The following is a 17,959-nucleotide window of genomic DNA, read 5'->3' on the forward strand; positions in this document are numbered from 1 at the left end:
GACAATTTAAGAGCAAAATAATACACAACATACAAATGCAACAGTCCTAAACTAGACCCAGAAGAGCGCCTCGCCCTCTTAAAGAAAGCTGTTACAAAAAAATATGAGCCATTATTGATAATAATGTTGATGCTGATAAAAATTTATGATATTTTAAGACATAAATCATGTTTGTTTTTCTGAACACTTTGGACTCTACGTATGTTCACGCCCACTTTGTTTTACTCAGAAAAGATAACACTGATAGCAGGGCAATAAATATAGGGTCAGCATACATATAGAATGAGGAATGCATTCACAATGATAAGTCTGGTGGTTTCTGGAAGGAAGCTTCCAAAGTGACTCATTCAATTAGGTAATTAGTAATGTTAATTTTTTATTTTTTCATTTTCACAGAGTATTTTCAAGACACAATATACAACTCAAAATTTTAGACAAAATGTCAAAAACATACAGTCAGATGCTCATTCATCTAATTTCAGACCACATATTCCTTGAATACAATTATCTGTTCAATTACAAAAGAATTTTACACCTTAAAACGATGCGTAAAGGATCTCAATGTGTCTCACACAGTAAAAAACATTTTTCTTTGTATAAATGCAAAAGAGAAACCTGATAGAAATGTCAAAATGTGGCAATTCTCTGTCTGCTTAATCAAACCTGCTATCTGCCTGTTAGGATCTAGAATAAAGGCCATGGCAGCTGTAGTAGTTGTTACAAGTTAACCTATAGATAATAAAACAAGCTAACAGAGTGTGCTGGCCAAATACAGACACAGAGCTTTACATCGATTATTACAAATCCCAGATGTTACTTTTGTTGTGTTCTAACTTTACATGTACCATACATTTTATTGGTATTATATATTGTATTTGTAGATAAAACCCAATAACTGTGTTTGATTATTTTAAATGGTGTTCTGTTGTTTAGGTTGTTTAAAGGGGAATTTGTTCATTAAATTCAAATATAGAAGGATAGGTCTGGTAATATTTTTTGTTTTTCAAACTGTCCACAAATACCATTAAAAGACCAAATCCAATATTGTCTGATTCTACTAACATGCGTTATCAGTGTAGCCAAGCCTTGATTATTCCTCCGTGTCATAAAGCCCCATTGTTATCCAGGTAGACTAAGAGTTTACAGCCATGGTAGCTGTGAGATTGTATGTTATCAGCACATGGTGCTGTGACTCAAATGATACTCATGTCAACCCACTATTAAGCTCACAAAGACGGTGTTTACAAGCTTTTGTTATGCAGTTATAATAATGTTATGCTCTTCACCATGATGGCAAACTGACAGTTACTTTTAGCATAAATCTTAATCTCAGTTTCTTTATTAGTACTGAACACAAACACGCTGTTCTGTTGCTGAAAATAAGCAACTCATTAGAACATCAAATCAGATGAAAATAATTACCAGTAGTTAAGATGAAGCAGTTATGCTTATTAACTGTTTACTGCTATGATTGGCAACAATTTTAATCTATACTGTTTCACTGAATGAAAATACCAAGTCAAATTTCTTGTTTGTGAAAACCTACTAGACAACAAAACCTTCTGACTCTGATTTTGATTCTGACTGAATAAATGTTCTCTCTTCTTTAATTTGAGGAATGATAATGAAAAACTACGGTGCCCAGCTTTAAAAAAAAATTAGAATAAAAATTAAAGTAAGTATTTTACTGCTTTTTCATCTCAAAGTCCCTCTGGAGCAAATCTTGCCACTCAGCAACCTTCTTGGTAATGCCTTCAGGCAATTATTTTAGGTTAACAAGACTACAATCCAATCTAAATGAATGGAGAGAGAGCCCTAACTGTAATTTCAGTGGCCACCATGACAAATAAGCTACATGCATAGAATTATAGGTCAGATTTTGGTGACTTTGCATCAACATCAGGTTTTTAAAAAACGTTTCTTTTCCAGTAATACTTCTACTACATGTGCACAACACATTCTTACAGTTCAGAAACGTGATTGGCTGAATGTTTCAGGTTTGACCATTATAAGGCAGATGATTGGCTTTGTGAGGAGAGGGGCGGGATACGTGTCAGACGACTGCCATATTGTTACAGAGTTCTGTCAAACAGACCTAAAGCTGACAGCACCAAACAGGGTAAATCAGAAAGTACTGAAGACAGATTACTATGCTGTTGGTTTGTCTTTTCATGGGATTTGTACACAATAAACCTATAAATTACCATTGTAATCCCTTAAAACCCACTTCACTTGTATTTCATGCATTTGTCATTGTCTCTGTCTCACAGAAATCTCGATACAGTCATATCTCATGTTACACTTTAAAAATCTATTACCAGTAAAAGTATAAATAATTTGGAGCTGGAAGTTGTCTGAATGTATCTGGTTCTCGTACCATGACCAATACGTTTCTTTGCATCATCCATACAACATCACACAAGTACAATAACTATAAAACCTAAAGCCTGGTCATTTTCAGAATCTTCAGCTCTATCTTTATCTCATCTTCCACTTCTTTATCTGCACTCATCGCTGGGTTATCATACACCGCTGTGTGTGCTTTCTTGTTCTTTTCTGCAGATTCTTGTACTCCATGTTCTTGGTCGTCGGACGCAGCTTGGCAGCATTTGCAGCAGCAGCAGCATTTGGCAGTAATCACACCAACCACTTTGTCCCAGGGAGCCAGGGAGCGGGCCCACAGGGGGAGGAAGTCCCAGGATCTCAGTGCTGCAGGCAGGCAACTAGGTTTCCGTTTCTGCAGCATGTTGATGATCAGGATGATGATCAGCAGAACGAGTATAGGTACACCGACGCCCACCAGTACCTGCCATCCAGCCAGCGACAGGCTGAATACGAAGAGAGGTATAACGAAGAAGCAGCAGATGATGTAGACAGCAGCAAACCAGCGGTATTTAGCGGTGATGCTGCCCAGACCTTTAGCCAGCCGGATGGGGATGCGAGTGAAGGGGATTGGATACCAGAGAACGATGCCGGTGATGTTGAACAAGAAGTGCACAAGGGCAATCTGGAACGATCATTAACAAACTTTATTGACTAACTTTTATGTTTTTCTGCCAAAAAAATGAAACAGTACATAATATTACATATAAAAAGTTTGTATGTAATAATTCAAGTGTGGGTAAGTGACTTTCTACACTTTCAAGGAAGTCATTTATTTTAATTTTATTAATTTAGCAAAAGCTTTTTGGATTTTACTTGTTGGTAATTTAACAATTGTTTTCTATTCTTTTTCCTGAAAAAAAAAACTGTGTTTAGTACTAAATACTTAACAGACATAGCATTTAGCTGGTACACCTCCAACAATTCTCATTTTCAGCTGAACATACAAAATAATGTACATCTTGTCCAAGAGTACAATTAAAGATTAATATTTACAAGGTTTTACAAGTGATTCTTTAAGGTATATGCAAATTTCCCCTTTATTTTTGTTGCAGGGTTCATAGCTGTTTTTAAGAAACATACTAGAAGAATTTTTTATTTTTTTTTTTTAAATCATCCAATTTTCTGCCAATGTAAAGTAGCAAAAGAAAACAAAAACAACTTCTGAAATGTGATAATTACTTAGATCCGATTATGGACTATTATGCAGTTTAAATGGTAGCAATTTAAAATTGGTGTTTTGAGTTTTGGTAGTCCAAAATGTGACAGGAAATATAATAAATATGTTATTTTAAACAGCTCTTTCTCTTTAAAGAATATGTATTTACAATGATGTTTACATAAATATACACTGAAGAAAACAAAAGGCTTTCTCAATGTTAAAGGTCACATATCTCTGACAAATCATAAATAAATCAGAAATACATATAAAATCTTTTGAAAAAAAGACATCTGGAATCTGGAGTACCATGAACTATATGTGTCAAATCAGTCAGTATTTTACAAATGTTTTAGTGTGAATGTCTGACCTGTAAAGCGTTTGCCAGTGTGTCTCCAGGACTAGCCATGGCTGCCAGAATGGCTGTGGTCGTGGTGCCGATATTGGAACCAAGAGACAACGGGTATGCTCTCTCTATGCTGATGACACCGATACCTATTCAAACACAAGAAACACATACACCACCAAAGAATTAGAATTATTAGCTGAAGGTCTTTTTGATTATAAATAAACAAAACCACCCTGTTTCCCAGGTTGCTCTCTGCTCTGTTCAGTCTGTTTTCTTAAAGATGTGATGTGTTTTATTACTAAGATGTCACATAGAGAGCACAAACCACATAGTTATGGAATACCTTAGTGGGAAATTCTAATTCAAAAAACACATAGAGATAAGAAATGGTGATGAGATGGCGATAAAAGAAATGGATGACTGGACTGATGGACGATTGACCTCACCAACAAGTGGAGTAATTGCAGAAGTGAACACCGAACTGCTCTGCACGATGAAGGTCATTGCAGCTCCGACTAAAATGGCAATGTAACCTGTGACCCAGCCGAATGGAAACGGGAAATCTGCAAACACACACACACACACACACACACACAGTTGCATACAAAAACATTCATGTATTACAAACCAGTGCTTTACACCCAGTTGTTTGAAATCACAGTGTGCGGTGCTGCTCACCGGTGTTAAGGATCTTCTTGATGACTGCAGCCACCTGTCCCTTCAGCATGGAGTTGAGCAGCTTGACAATGAGGACCAGGCAGGAGCAGAGCACCAGCAGAGACAGAGTCAGCAAGATCAGACCCACCGCCAGGTCGGGCAGATTCACATTCACAAAGAGGTGGGTGCCTGAGGACATAGAGGAAAACACATATAATTACAGGAACTGAATATCATGCTAATCACTGTCTTTTTCTCACACTTAAACTTACAGATCATCCTTTTTTCAACTCAGTGGGCTTAAAAAAAGACTATAAATTCTGTGCATGGTGGTCTTACATTTCTGCACATTGTACGTCTCAGAAATGTTCTTTAGTGTAAAGGTGTAGTTGCCATCAACCCAGCAAAGAGTCGGAGAAGTGCAGTTCTCTGGGCCAGGAACCGTGACGTTCATTAAGGTCTGAAACACAGAGGCAGTTTCACATTAAAGGTTTCATTAGCTTATTATTTTAGAATACTCGGTATGTGGTTACCAAGCTTTGGCCTTACTGTGTTGGTGAAGGTTTGGCACCATTTCAGGATGAGACTCTTATTTCTGGCTTCTGGGTCTCCTGTGGCAATCCCACTAATGACAGACTGATCCAGCTGAGTCAGAGGGAAAGAGAAAAACAGTGTAGAAATGTGCAACCATGACAAAGATAACAACCCTACTTAATGGCATCGTATCTCACTGATAGTCCTAATGACATAAAAACAACACAATTAGGATGACAGGAAACATACATAATCATCTTCCAGTAAATGCTTCAGGCTTCATACATAACCACCAATTAATCATTTTCAGCTTCTGTGCAAATTCAGAATTGCCCTTTATAAAAAACGCCGACCATGCCTGCTAACTAATTTATTGCCATATTAACCAACCTGCTATTGCAACATTGCTTCTTTTGGTAATGTTCTCTAGATCTGACTGTCAGTCAAATTTCAGAAAAAAAAATGTTGTTGACATCTTTTGTCAAAACAAGTAATATACTGATCCTTAGCATTATTACTGGCCCAAATCTGAGCAGAGTATCTGTCATGATTTTTTGATATTTTTCATCAGACTTGAACAACAAAAATCATCCTGACATTTACCTGTATGATGGATTCAGTGAGGGGGTCAGTGATGACGTTTAACAGGGCTGGGGCCTCTCCGCTCTCGATTTTGAAGGAGTCGATGATGAGCTTGGTGACCTCGTACAGATAACCGGTGGCGACCTCCAGGGGCAGCAGCACCAGCACAGAGAGCCAGTTAAAGAAATCGTGCACTGTGGCCCCTGCAAAAGCCCTGAGTGCGTTGTGAAAGAGGGGCGATAAATGCAAATATTAAAGAACCTTTCATCGTTCCAATGAAATTGCTATCTAGGAAAACATTTCTAGAAAGTTAGTAGCTCAGACTTACTACTTGTGCAGCAATAATCCGTATTCAAATGTGAGGATTTTGGAATTTTTTTAAAAGCAAATTTGAGCATCATAAATTAGAAATTAAATATGAATTGGTTGTCATCAGATGAAGGAGAAACATTAAGTTTGTAGATTAAGTTGTTGTAAGTTTACCTGCATCTTAGAGAAAATAACACCCTTTTAAAACGATGACCTGAAGCTCATAAAGGTTGGGTTTTCAGTTCATTAAAAAACAATTACATTTTCAAAATATGAGGATAATAGTTACTCTGGTACTTCAGTGACAGACTCAAATGTCAGACTTGTGTGGTGTCTGGTTCACAGGATTTTGGAATTTGTACAAATGCTTCAGAACATAACTTTACAAAAAATTATTATTTTTTGATTCCTTTTTCATTACAGATAAACACACATGACTGCCGGGGAAATAAAACATAATTCGTCATGCTGCTTCTGCAGATGCTGCTGCAGAAAGTCAACAAGATTTGCCAAGTTAATTTCTGCACATTCTTCTGTTCAGCAGTGGAAGAAAATTTCATCCATTAAACATAAAATTGTTACCTGCGAAAGGTGCTGCGGTCGCCAGCCTGCGTCGTAGCAACTAATGTGTTGGTGACAGAGGTGCCGATGTTGGTGCCCATGATGATGGGAACAGCCACCTGGACCGTCAGCACTGTCAAAGCACCACAGGTCTCCTTCAGCATTTGTACCTGAAGTCCAACATTTCTGTATTCTGTGCATGTCTGAATCTCTGTGTATGTTTGTGTTGAGGCTCCTACTCACATCCAGAGGAAACCATGCTGACAACTATTGAGGAGGACGTGGAGGAGCTCTGGACCAACAGAGTGACCAGAACACCAATGACCAGACCAGCCAGAGGGTTAGACAGAACACTGTTGTCCTGAAAGATGTCGCCTGCTGTTTTTCCTGGAGAACATGAACACCAGAACATGTGAATTCTCAAAAAATACTCATTTGCATTGCATATTATGCTCAGGAGAGTGATTGCGTATTGACTATGGTTTATCTATGTGTTGTTTCACGATCACACTGACATGGCTTAATGGGACTATCTACAAATTACCTACTGTGATAAAAGACATATAACATACAATTTTATGGCTCAACATTATATCATGAGTTCAGTCAGCGTGTTTACCTCCAACAAGCTGGAAAGCTGAGCTGAGGATGTCAAGAGAACAGATGAACATGTAAAGGAAACCCAGCAGCAGAACAATCTTCCCCACCGACACAAACACTCGCAGCACTTTCCCTTTGGTATCCAGAGCTGAAGAAACAGGTAAAGAAAAATACACGGGATCAAATACAGTTAGGTTAAATCATACACAAGTGGGAAGTAAAGAGGACGATAACATGCAACTGGATATTAATTAGGTTTTTGTCATTATGTGGTAGGCATTTTAGACAACAAATCAACCAGAGAAACTTTTATAGTGCAAATCGTGTTTATTAAAATATTATTCTCATATATTTGTAATATTACTTGTATTTTCTACTTTGAGAGTTCACCTTTTGGTCTGTTGTACTAGCTTGAAATGCGTTCACTCATTTATCTTAACTGTCTACAGTATGTTGGCTATACTTGGCTATTTGTCTGACTACTGCCTGGATCGTATCTGTTGTCATTTATGACATCCATGCTTTCTAAATAATCACATCAGTCACTGATTTGAGTTATTACTCTCGAAATGAGGCAGTAACAGCTTGGAAGATTAGACAACTTTTCAACCCATTAACCCCTCAAACATATAGGTTTAGAGATTTAGATTACTTGATCAAAGGAGATTTAACAGGACTTATCTGATGCTGGTCATCAGAATAAAGAGCCATTTAAGAAAAAAAACATCTCTCTAGTGAGTGATCTAAATAAATGGCAAATATAACATAGTAAATACAGGGTTACCTGTTCACTCATTTTAATGGGACACACCTAAAAGTGTAGTACATCACCTGTGTGTAGCTGAAGGGCTTTAACTGATTTAAACACAAGAAACAGGAAAACAGTGTCCATAAAACAGACACAAACTATTTTTTTTCATTCATTACTTTCAGCATGCATGCATTTATATTGTCAATACTACATGTCATAATAAGGAGTATTTAATGAACGGCTAAGTAATAATCTATTTGACTGATCAAATCAATGAACTTGTAAATATAATGGAAACACACATTATGTTCCTTTATACACACAAGTGTAAGGCAGTATTTGTACTGTTATAAATGGTTACACAGGTACATTACGAGTCTTCACCTGACCACGGGACCCCAGTGTCCTTCAGTTCTGGCATGTCCCATGGGTCCATGTCCTCCGGCTCGTCTTCAATCAAAGCCATAGTGGAATGTGCAGGACTGGCTTTGACTGTGACAAGAGACAAGAAGTTTGAATACATTTACTATCCTTTTTACAGCTACATGTTTTATCTATTAAAATTCACCAGTATCCCTATACTGTATGTAGTATAAAAAAAACACCTTTGCTTTTATTTCCATGTTTTTCATCTTGGTCCTCCCTGCTTTTGCTTTGAGGGTCCATTTCCTGTAAAAGTATACATATATATATAACATACATAAGGATTTAATTTCCAAAGTGCTATGTATTTATTGTGTGCAGTATATAAATTGTATTTGTCAGTATTTAAAGGTGATAAATAACTTCAAAAGTAAAGATATGAGCTTTCAGCACTGGAATGGGGAATTTCTCGTTTTGAAACAGCATCTGTGAATATCATATCATGCCAACCTGAAAGTTTACTACATGCATTGCAGTCGTGTTTGGATTCATTTGTCATTAACTGTTATAAATAACCTCAGCCTGTTGCATTGAATCCTTTGTTCTTGGCTTACTCCGATTAACAATTCTAATAATCGCCAGTATCAAGCATTTAGTTCACAAAAATCACATACACACACATGCAAGCACACATACACACACACTCTTTCCCTCACGTGCTGGGGTATTGATCTTAGTGTCACATGCTTTAGTTGCAGTAAAATTCCATTGACACAACAGTATGACAAAGAAGGCACAACTGCGTCAATATTAACTTGGTGTAAGCTTCATCAACTTGTATCTTGGATGTTATTCTTTAACGATTGATTAAATCCTCTTACATCTTCTTTGTGAAATTTATTAATGCCCTGTTTTCTGTAATAACTTGTCTTCAACAGGATCACAGCACAGTTTTAAGTGGACATTTATGTTTCGTGTGCTGACTTTCCAGCATTTTCAAGCAAATTGTTACTCATACAATAAAGAAATTCCAGATTAACAAGAATAAAGTTGTTTACTTGAGTAAACAGTATTTTTCCAAACTCATTAGTTACTTAAAAAAAAACATAATTTCTCATTTCAATTAAGAAATTATACATTTTATGTACCCTTGATTTTCATTTACCTTTGATGCATAGAGGTTTTAGATTTTTCTATAGATTAAAAATAATAAAGCGATACCCAGTTTTCAGATGACTGCAAAATGAAAGTATTCAAACTGACAGAAAGCAGCGCATTCTCACCTGTGGCAGGCTCAGCGAGTCCATCCTTCATGTGTGCTCAGCTCACCTGGGCCTCAGGTTTTTTGAAGCGCTGCCCCCACGCAGACGGTGCGGAAAGGTGTGGGGGGTCGGTAGAGGTCAGCAGAGAGGGTGATGTGCAGCTTTCACATCACCAGGAACATTTCTGCCTCATAGATAAGATGAGCACACCTTTCAGACCATGATTAGTCTTACCTGACACTGCTTTAATCTGCAGTTGTGTTGCAATCCAACTCACATTGTACCTGATAAGTTGGTGATGCCTCCCTTCACCTGGACATCTACACCTGCTGCTGTTAAACTTTATGCTTTGCCTAAATACCTGGCAGGTTTTCGCGTCTGAGACTCACAAGAAGTTCTGTTATTTTGGTGGTCCAGTTTGAAAATATTTCCATCCATTTAAGATATTAATTCCTTCAGGGAGAAAAACTGTATTTCTTGTATCCATTTAAAAAAAAAATATGTGCAGCTCAGGGTGATGGTAGCTCCAACTGATGGACCCTGAGGTTAATAGTGGCAGAGAGAGTGGCTTTGCTTGCAAAAGTTTATCTAGAGCACATGGGAGTGGTGGGGTGCCGGATGTGCACAGTGTTATACAGACCTAATTTGAGTTTGCGAATGCATCTATGTTCTATTTTAAGAGCATTTTTTTTTTTTTTTTTTAACAATCTATTGATTTTCTCTATACAGCTACCCATTCGTCAATACTTTATAATATCAATGACCTAAGTTTAGGCCTGTAGAACTATTGATGATGGCTTAGAGAACTTGGAAGAGTAAAAATCAGTTGGAGTTAGACTGATGTACTGAATTTCCATAGAAGTTGTGACCTGATGGGAATCAAACAAACGCTCTGACAGCCTCTTGTCTCACACTGTTACAGTCACCATCACTGCTCTAATGTACCAGGACAAGCATTAATGGGACTTTTCCACTCTTGGTTCCTATCCTCGAACATACTCAGTTGCAAGTTCTTTTGGTTACTAAAGCTAAGGCAGTCCAATGCAACAGTCCTACATCCAGCCTTTATGAATTTTTAATGTTGAGCTCTGGAGATGTGCTGATATAATTTTGTACTCATGTACCCAAACAAGCTTAGCATTAAGGGTATTTATTGGGGAGCAGCACACATTAATCAAAGCTAACATCAGTGTCCATATGCCAGGGTTAGCTCAGCAGGTAATTTGCACCTGTGGCCCTGACATATCACAACTAAGGGCTACCTGAGTGACCCAATTAAGTGCCAATCTGATTTGCTGAAGTGCCCCTACACTGACCCAATGACACTGGTGCCACTATTGGTTGTCACAGGTGCCCCTCTGCGCCCCTCTGCAGCCCAATGCACCAAAGTACCCATCTGTTCAGCCCAAAAGTCTGCCTGATGGCTACTCCCCTGGTACAGCTGTGATTGGCCCACATCACCTGCCTCTCTGGTTTGACCTTAACCCTGCAGAGGAGCTGCTCCATCACACATTCCAGTACGGATCAGACACAAATGATTTTTCGTCTCCGGTCATGCAGTGAAACTGAATGATTAATAACTGGGGCAACAAAGGGAAAAAATCACCTCTATTTTTAGGTGTATCAATAAAGACTAGGCTATTGATTGTCATCTAGTTTCTCTCTCATCTGTCTATTACTTCCTGGACCGGATTAGGAAAAACAGATATAATCTAATTGCTTTGAATGTGAACATTCGAAGGTTGTTTTTTTTAACTTTCAATGCAGGCACATTTACTGTGAGGCAGTCAGAGTCTTTATTGGTAGTTTGCAAGTGCAACAGCATCACCTAGACACCATACAATGCTATTACAGCAGTATGCTGTTCTATTCGTATTGGGAATTCTAGACATTAACTTACTATGTGTAGCCATCAGTCAGTTGTAACTGAAGTAGCTTTTTGGGTGAGAGGTGAAGCGTCTTCAAGAATCAAGAAGAAAAGTGACTGAATTCTACTGAAGCACTTATGATGACCATAACCTGGATGTCTGGGAGTCTACAAGGACATATATACTGTGAGGTATTGTATGTTCATTCAGCATAGACATGTAAGTTCCCTTGCTGCCTTTAAAATGTGAGTTAACTGCACTTCAGCTGATTTATTATTTCAAATTCATCTTATGAGTAGTGTAAGTGTAAAAATACCAAAGTTACATTGACTACACTTGACATTTTAAGTACAACATTTGTTTTTTTTTTTTGTTTTTTTTTTTTTATTAATCCGATGGCGAGCTTTTTGCATCGAAATTTCAGTCTGATGTGCACCAACTACTGTATGTTCTGGTTGACAATGAAGTGGCTATTCTATTCTAACAAACTTGGGATATTCGGTTGAATAAACACGGGTATCTGACATATTTGCTTTGCTTTTATATTTTAAATGTTGACAGATGTTCTTCTTCATGTAACATTGAGAACCAATAGCCTCAACTACTGAAGCCTTTTTTGACTAAAGTCAGTACAAAGACAATCTGTGAGACTGCTCCTAAGTACAGCAAGATAAGTTGTAAGTCTGCAGGCACAGGGACTGAATTTAGCACTGAAGTTTGTCAGGTTAGACCTACTTTAAAAACCAACAACACGCATGCACGCACGCATGCACGCACACACACACACACACACCGCTTACTTTAACATGTTTTAGAGACACACAGTGTCTCTATAACAAATGAAATGGGGGTTTTGACCTCTTGAACAATGCATTCTGGGAAGTGTGCTTGTATACTAGTTTTGTTTCTTCATTTAATGAGCTGAGAAAATTCACAAATGTTCATTCAACACACCACTTCAAGTCAAAATACTTCAAGTTATAAGAACTCATGTTTAAAGATCTGAAAAATTAAAATAAGACATTTGAAGATCAATGGACACAATTTGCAAAATTCATTTATTAACATTAAGTCGTTGATTTGACTAAATTCCTTTGTGGTGTTTTACAGTGTTGGTATTTGATTATAAGTAATAACTACATTGGTCATAATGTTATCTTAAATGTTTGGTGAAAATATTTAGTTTTATCAAATACTACACAACGTCATAATGTTGTACAGTATAACATGTTACCCTTGATTACTAGTGTGTTTTTACCTCAGTGAACATGTGAAATACAACCACTAGAGGGAGTCAGTTGGAATTTTAATACCTTCACGAAGATCCAGTTTACAGCTCTTTTTGGATTTTCTACACCATTTAAACGGTAAAAAAAATTACCATGATATAATTTCCCTGGTGTAATTTTTATGAGTTGACAGTAATAAAGGCAACAAGCCTTTTTTTTCCGGTAATTTTAGGTAACGTACAACTTTTTTTTAAACTTCCGGGTTATGTCACCGGAAGCAGGAGCGATGACATTGTACCAAATAAATAAGTCAGTCCGCCGAGTGGCTAATACTTTGTTAACCTAGATGCTTTAAAGCCGCTGTAAGTGTCCGGATTGTAGTAAATATGTCGTCCACCACTACAGGTTTCACGGAGGAGCAGCAGCGCACAACAGCGCAGGTAAAACTCGTCGCTTTTTCTGGGATGCTAACGTGTTAGCTAACGTTAGCTCGCTTTAAGTTTAGGTGAGCTGCAGATACAAACAGTCTCATTAAGAGCTCTGTTGTCCTCTGTTTAAGTCTCATTGGTTTCAAGGTGGGACTGTCTGTGTGTGTTGCTAAAATACCTTGTGCCATTTAGCTTAGGGAATTAAACTTAAAACAAGGTTCGTGTGTCAATCTCCAGGCGCCTCTTAACATGGACTACATCCCCACAGAGGAGGAGAGGATGGTGTTGAAAGAGTGCAACAAGGAGAGCTTCCTTTATAGGTGTAAGTGTCTGTCTTGTGACAACAAGTCAGCTTAATATTAAAAGTTAAATCCAAAACTAAAAGACCCACTGTGTCGTTAATATGCTTTCTTCACAGCTCTTCCCTTCTCTGTGATCAGCATGGCTGTCACTCAAGCCCTAGTTGCCAGAGGTAACACAACACATAATGTAGAGGAATCAACAAATATACAAATGCATGAACAAAGACGCATATTGAACTTTGCATTGACACAGATCTGTTAAAATTTATAGGGGCTCTGTCTGCATCTCCAAGGTTTGGATCTCTCCCCAAAGTGGCCTGTAAGTTCGTGAACTTGCGGAAACAACACACACAGTTTACTTATATAAATAATTAGAGAAGATGTTAGAAACACCGTTCAGTACATTGTACCACAAACTGCAACCCCTAAATGTAACCTTTTTACAAAATATCAAACCCGCTTTCAATCCATTTCAGTAAATCTGACTTTATAATCATCTGTAATCCACTCAACAGCATTAGTTTGAACTAAGTATACCTAATAAATTTTTACATAAGTGTGATAGAATCTATTTTACCTGTAGAGCTGTGACTATACTTTACCTGTTCAGCTATAGTTTCATATTTATGTTATCAATAGTACTTCTCGTTCATACTGACGTGTTAAATGCAGTAATTTATGTTCAAAATTGTTCATTTGGCTAAATCCTCTTTGCTGTATCTCTGTTAGTAAATGCTTGTTTAACATTTGTATTGATTTATTCATGTATGCTTGCCCATATAGTTGCTGGCTTCTGTGGCTACCTGGCTGGTAAACTGTCGTACATGAAGACGTGCCAGGAGAAGTTCAAGAGGCTGGAAAACTCCCCTCTAGGAGAGATCCTCAGACAGAGGACAGGAATGCCTTCACAATAGTGCGTAGTATACACACTAGAAGTCGCCCTCATTAAATGCTTGGCCTGTTAAGGTTATGTTACAGTGTGCCTTACAGCATTTCGGATTACTTTCACTTCTCTACCTTTCTGCAACAGTCCTTTGACCATTTTTATTCTCCTTCCCAGTTCCAAAGGTCAACAGTCAGAGCTGAGTGACCCAGACACCCAGTCATTTGGCACCATGTTTCAGCCCGCAGAGGCCCCGAGCAACATGTCCACCCACAACAAAGATTATGGATATGGCTACCATCCAGAGCCACCTGCGCAAATGGGCAGAGCAAGTGACTTTAATGCTCCAGGTAATACACAGGGCCACTGTGAGCTATTCACAAACCACTAACTACTATGATCACTGCATTTGGAATAGAGTCATTTAGGTGATAGAAGCCGAACCTTTACATGTTATCAGCTTTGAAATAGAAAACCATGAGGCAAAAATGTGTTTATTTTAAATTTTAAGCCAGTAGCAATAGCCAATATTTTTCAACCTTTGCTGAGCAATACTGACACTAGGAGCACAACAGATTATGCCTTTGATAAACTGTTGTATAAAGGGACATACAAGTGATTAGATCTAATGAAAATCGAGTAATATTAATTGCGTCACTTTATAAACATGAATGTGTGCAAATAGTTTTTCATCTTCTTGTAAATAACATAAGTTATTGCATACCCAAGCTGCAAATTGATAAAAAAAAAAATTCCTGAGGGTGACAGAATTTTAGTCGTAACATATACAAATAACCCTTTTTTTCCCTCTCCTTGTCGCTGACACCTTCAGCTCAGTCATATGTGGAAGAGGGGGAGCCCAGGAAGAAGCCCATCCTCTATGAGGACCTGAGGCTCAAAAACAGAGAGAACTATGAGGTCACACTCACTCAGAAGGCCGACACACTGCTCAGACCACCCACTGAAAGGGAGCCAGAGAGACCCAAGAAAGAGGGTAAGCTCCTCCTGCAGAGATTTGTATAACACATAGTGGATAAGGGAAAAATACAGAGGGAGATACTGAGATTACATCAATCTGTGTAAACTTTTACTTTTTTATGTTACAGTGAAGAAGAATATCTATGGAGACACCTGGGAAGAATGAGTCCGTGTTTGAACTGACAATATAATTTGTACTGTGGCATCACTGATGCAACAGGAAACCAGCATCTTAATGGCAACTTTTCTTGAAGTTGTATGAGATTTTGATCAGTATGTCTTTGCGAGTGTCAATAAAACCCGATTTGTTGATGAGTAACCTCTCCGGGCGTTGACGCTAATTTGAATTAATGCACTCATTTTATATGCACAAAATTAAAGTTCCTTAAAGGAAATAACAATTAAAGTTTGTTTTTACTTCTGTTAAGAGCTTAACATGCATGCATTCATGAGTTTACTAACCTGCAGAGCTGAAATCAAAATATGTGTCAACTCATTACATTAGATTAATACCATGTTGTAAGTACAAATAACAGTATTCAGTGCCTTGATGATATCTGAGGTTGGCTTTGTTGTGATATATAAGTGGAAATTTTTTCAGTCTCAAAAGTGTGTTAAAGGATAGATTCATAGATGAATGTGAAAATAACAGTTCATCATCCTAAACTTAACTGGCAACATAAAATTCACATTTGGACCCTTTGGTTTTCTCTAATGCCCAATAAAATACAATTTGCTGAAAATAAACACACTAACCTAATTATATCCTGTTAACACCATACTCAGGTAATCAAGATATATTTAGAAATCGTTTAAAAAAACATGGTTAGAACATAACATGACGGTACCGAAAACATCACATGCAGAGACTTTCCATTTTTAAATTTCTTATCCTAAACATGCGGCAGGATGTCTACTGCCTTTATGCTAAATTTACAGCAGAAGTTTTTAAAGACTTTCTGTGGGTTTTTATGTATTTAATAGCAGAATTTTTTTTAAAAACATGTACATTTTCTTAATTTATAAAAGTCACCCATAATATTTAAACATTCAGAAAAATGTTACTACACACAGTCAGAGCTCACCAAGTTTAGCAGTGAAAAATACAGTAGTACTGATAGAATAAGGCTTATTTTCATAGCTGGAATGTTGTAAATAAATCATACAAATAACCATCATTATTGTTAACCATGACTATGACCATGACTGTGGTTGCAGCTGTGTCCAGAACTCTGCTCTGAAAAGTGTGCGTGACTTAATCCAAAGTTATGTGCTGAGACATGTCCGTGAAGATTCAGAGGAGGTATGGGAGTGGACATGGGACCAGCTGACTGTGGCCAACCTTCATACATCATAGCTGTGTTGCTAGCAGCGTTGATGCTGGACAACGGAGCATAAGCCTGGACCGGGTAAGACCCTGGGGTGGGATTGATTTGTGGAAGCAGGGTCTTCCTCCTCTCCTCTGTAGAAGCGGGGACGAAAGTAACACCACTGATGCCCCTCAACAACCTGAAAGGTGTCATCTTCTCCAGAAGGCCAGCTCTGGCCTCAGACATGTCCAGAAGAGAGAACCATCCTTTACCGTACATCCACCCAACCAGGATGGCGATGATATTACAGGGCAGCACACTGTGAGGGATGAGGGCAGCGGTGATTATGAGGAACACCCAGGGGAGGGCCATGGTAGGGAAACTGACTCCACACAGAAAAGCTCTGGTCATCTTTGTATGCATGGTAGTCAGAGCCACACAGGCCAGAGTCACAGGAACCAAACCCTCAGTGTGGCCCTGGATGCTGTCATCCTGCAGGAGGTCCAAGAAACTGTACAACAAGCCCGAGGTGGAGGAGAGCAGCAGGAACAAGAACAGGAACCGGACGGTGCCGACACCTTTCTCCAAACTGCCACTGAGAAACACCAGGGCTGCGATGTTCAGGAGAAGCTGAGGAACGGTTCTGTGGTAAAAGGGATACATGAAGAGCCTGTGGAGGTGTCCATTTCGAAAAACGCTTGCGCCAACGCTGAAGACACCTTCGGTTAAGTTGAAAAATGTTTGGATACCAAATACAGCAAATGATAAAAGAACCACTGTGAGAATGCCGCTTGTGAAAACAGGAACGACATCTTTGACAAGTCTGAAAGTCGTCTTAAAGTGCTCAGTTACAGTCATCTTGCTAGTTTACCAAACTGGTTCATCTGTCCTCAAACCTCCTAAACTTGAAGTAGTAAAATTTCCGGTCTGCTTTGACTGACGGCTGCTGTAAACCTCTCAGGATGGTGACATTCTTGATGGAGAAAAAACAGGTTTACTGTCAGGATTTAACAGTAGTTTTATGGAAACACAATAAGAAAACTGTTGTTGAATAGTTTCCTCTGGGTCGGGGAGACAAACTTCCGTGTTCAGTTGTAGCTTCTCGTCGGACTTTTCAAAATAATATATTTTAACGCGTAGTGACACATTTTTGAAGGAAATCTATTCCTAAATGTGTAGTAAACTAAAGCATCTACACACATAATAGTCAGAACAACAACATTCAAGTATCCATTGTCTATAATGTTAGCAGAAAAGCTAAAGATACCTTTTTGCAATCACGTTCATGTCTTATTTTGAAAGAGACTTCTTCTTCTTCTTCTTCTTCTTCTTCTTCTTCTTCTTCTTCTTCTTCTTCTTCTTCTTCTTCTTCTTCTTCTTCTTCTTCTTCTTCTTCTTCTTCTTCTTCTTCTTCTTCTTCTTCTTCTTCTTCTTCTTCTTCTTCTTCTTCTT

General features: G+C 38.2%; 3 protein-coding genes across 3 annotated transcripts; 1 reads left to right on the forward strand and 2 right to left on the reverse strand.

The window, feature by feature from the left end:
- Positions 1-363: 363 nt before the first annotated feature.
- slc34a2a (solute carrier family 34 member 2a) lies at positions 364-9,705 on the reverse strand. The gene is made up of 13 exons (XM_035957203.2): positions 9,531-9,705; positions 8,490-8,553; positions 8,269-8,376; positions 7,153-7,281; positions 6,777-6,920; positions 6,555-6,666; positions 5,685-5,877; positions 5,097-5,192; positions 4,887-5,007; positions 4,569-4,736; positions 4,337-4,453; positions 3,912-4,036; positions 364-3,007 (listed from the first exon to the last, which is right to left on the reverse strand). The coding sequence occupies exons 1-13, from the start codon at positions 9,552-9,554 to the stop codon at positions 2,441-2,443; spliced, it is 1,968 nt and encodes a 655-aa protein (XP_035813096.2). The 5' UTR covers positions 9,555-9,705; the 3' UTR covers positions 364-2,440.
- Positions 9,706-12,864: 3,159 nt separating this feature from the next.
- LOC111581804 (OCIA domain-containing protein 1) lies at positions 12,865-15,516 on the forward strand. The gene is made up of 8 exons (XM_023290154.3): positions 12,865-13,046; positions 13,272-13,356; positions 13,453-13,506; positions 13,608-13,655; positions 14,120-14,249; positions 14,397-14,569; positions 15,052-15,213; positions 15,326-15,516. The coding sequence occupies exons 1-8, from the start codon at positions 12,993-12,995 to the stop codon at positions 15,361-15,363; spliced, it is 744 nt and encodes a 247-aa protein (XP_023145922.1). The 5' UTR covers positions 12,865-12,992; the 3' UTR covers positions 15,364-15,516.
- Positions 15,517-15,641: 125 nt separating this feature from the next.
- rhbdd2 (rhomboid domain containing 2) lies at positions 15,642-17,602 on the reverse strand. Its single transcript, XM_023290156.3, has one exon. It carries the CDS (start codon positions 17,363-17,365, stop codon positions 16,382-16,384), a length of 984 nt encoding a protein of 327 aa, XP_023145924.1. The 5' UTR covers positions 17,366-17,602; the 3' UTR covers positions 15,642-16,381.
- Positions 17,603-17,959: the final 357 nt, after the last annotated feature.

The sequence above is a fragment of the Amphiprion ocellaris genome, chromosome 4 (genome assembly GCF_022539595.1).
Source record: "Amphiprion ocellaris isolate individual 3 ecotype Okinawa chromosome 4, ASM2253959v1, whole genome shotgun sequence".
Taxonomy (NCBI): Eukaryota; Metazoa; Chordata; class Actinopteri; family Pomacentridae; genus Amphiprion; species Amphiprion ocellaris.

Excerpts from the sequence above, each read along its gene's own strand:
- slc34a2a (XM_035957203.2), bottom strand. The coding sequence starts at position 9,554 with ATGGACTCGCTGAGCCTGCCACAG. Across the intron at positions 8,554-9,530 it reads ACTCGCTGAGCCTGCCACAG|GAAATGGACCCTCAAAGCAA; the intron begins GTGAGAATGCGC and ends ATACTTTTACAG. Across the intron at positions 3,008-3,911 it reads CACTGGCAAACGCTTTACAG|ATTGCCCTTGTGCACTTCTT; the intron begins GTCAGACATTCA and ends TGATCGTTCCAG.
- LOC111581804 (XM_023290154.3), top strand. The coding sequence starts at position 12,993 with ATGTCGTCCACCACTACAGGTTTCACGGAGGAGCAGCAGCGCACAACA. Across the intron at positions 13,507-13,607 it reads TCAAGCCCTAGTTGCCAGAG|GGGCTCTGTCTGCATCTCCA; the intron begins GTAACACAACAC and ends TAAAATTTATAG. Across the intron at positions 15,214-15,325 it reads AGAGAGACCCAAGAAAGAGG|TGAAGAAGAATATCTATGGA; the intron begins GTAAGCTCCTCC and ends TTTATGTTACAG.
- rhbdd2 (XM_023290156.3), bottom strand. The coding sequence starts at position 17,365 with ATGACTGTAACTGAGCACTTTAAGACGACTTTCAGACTTGTCAAAGAT.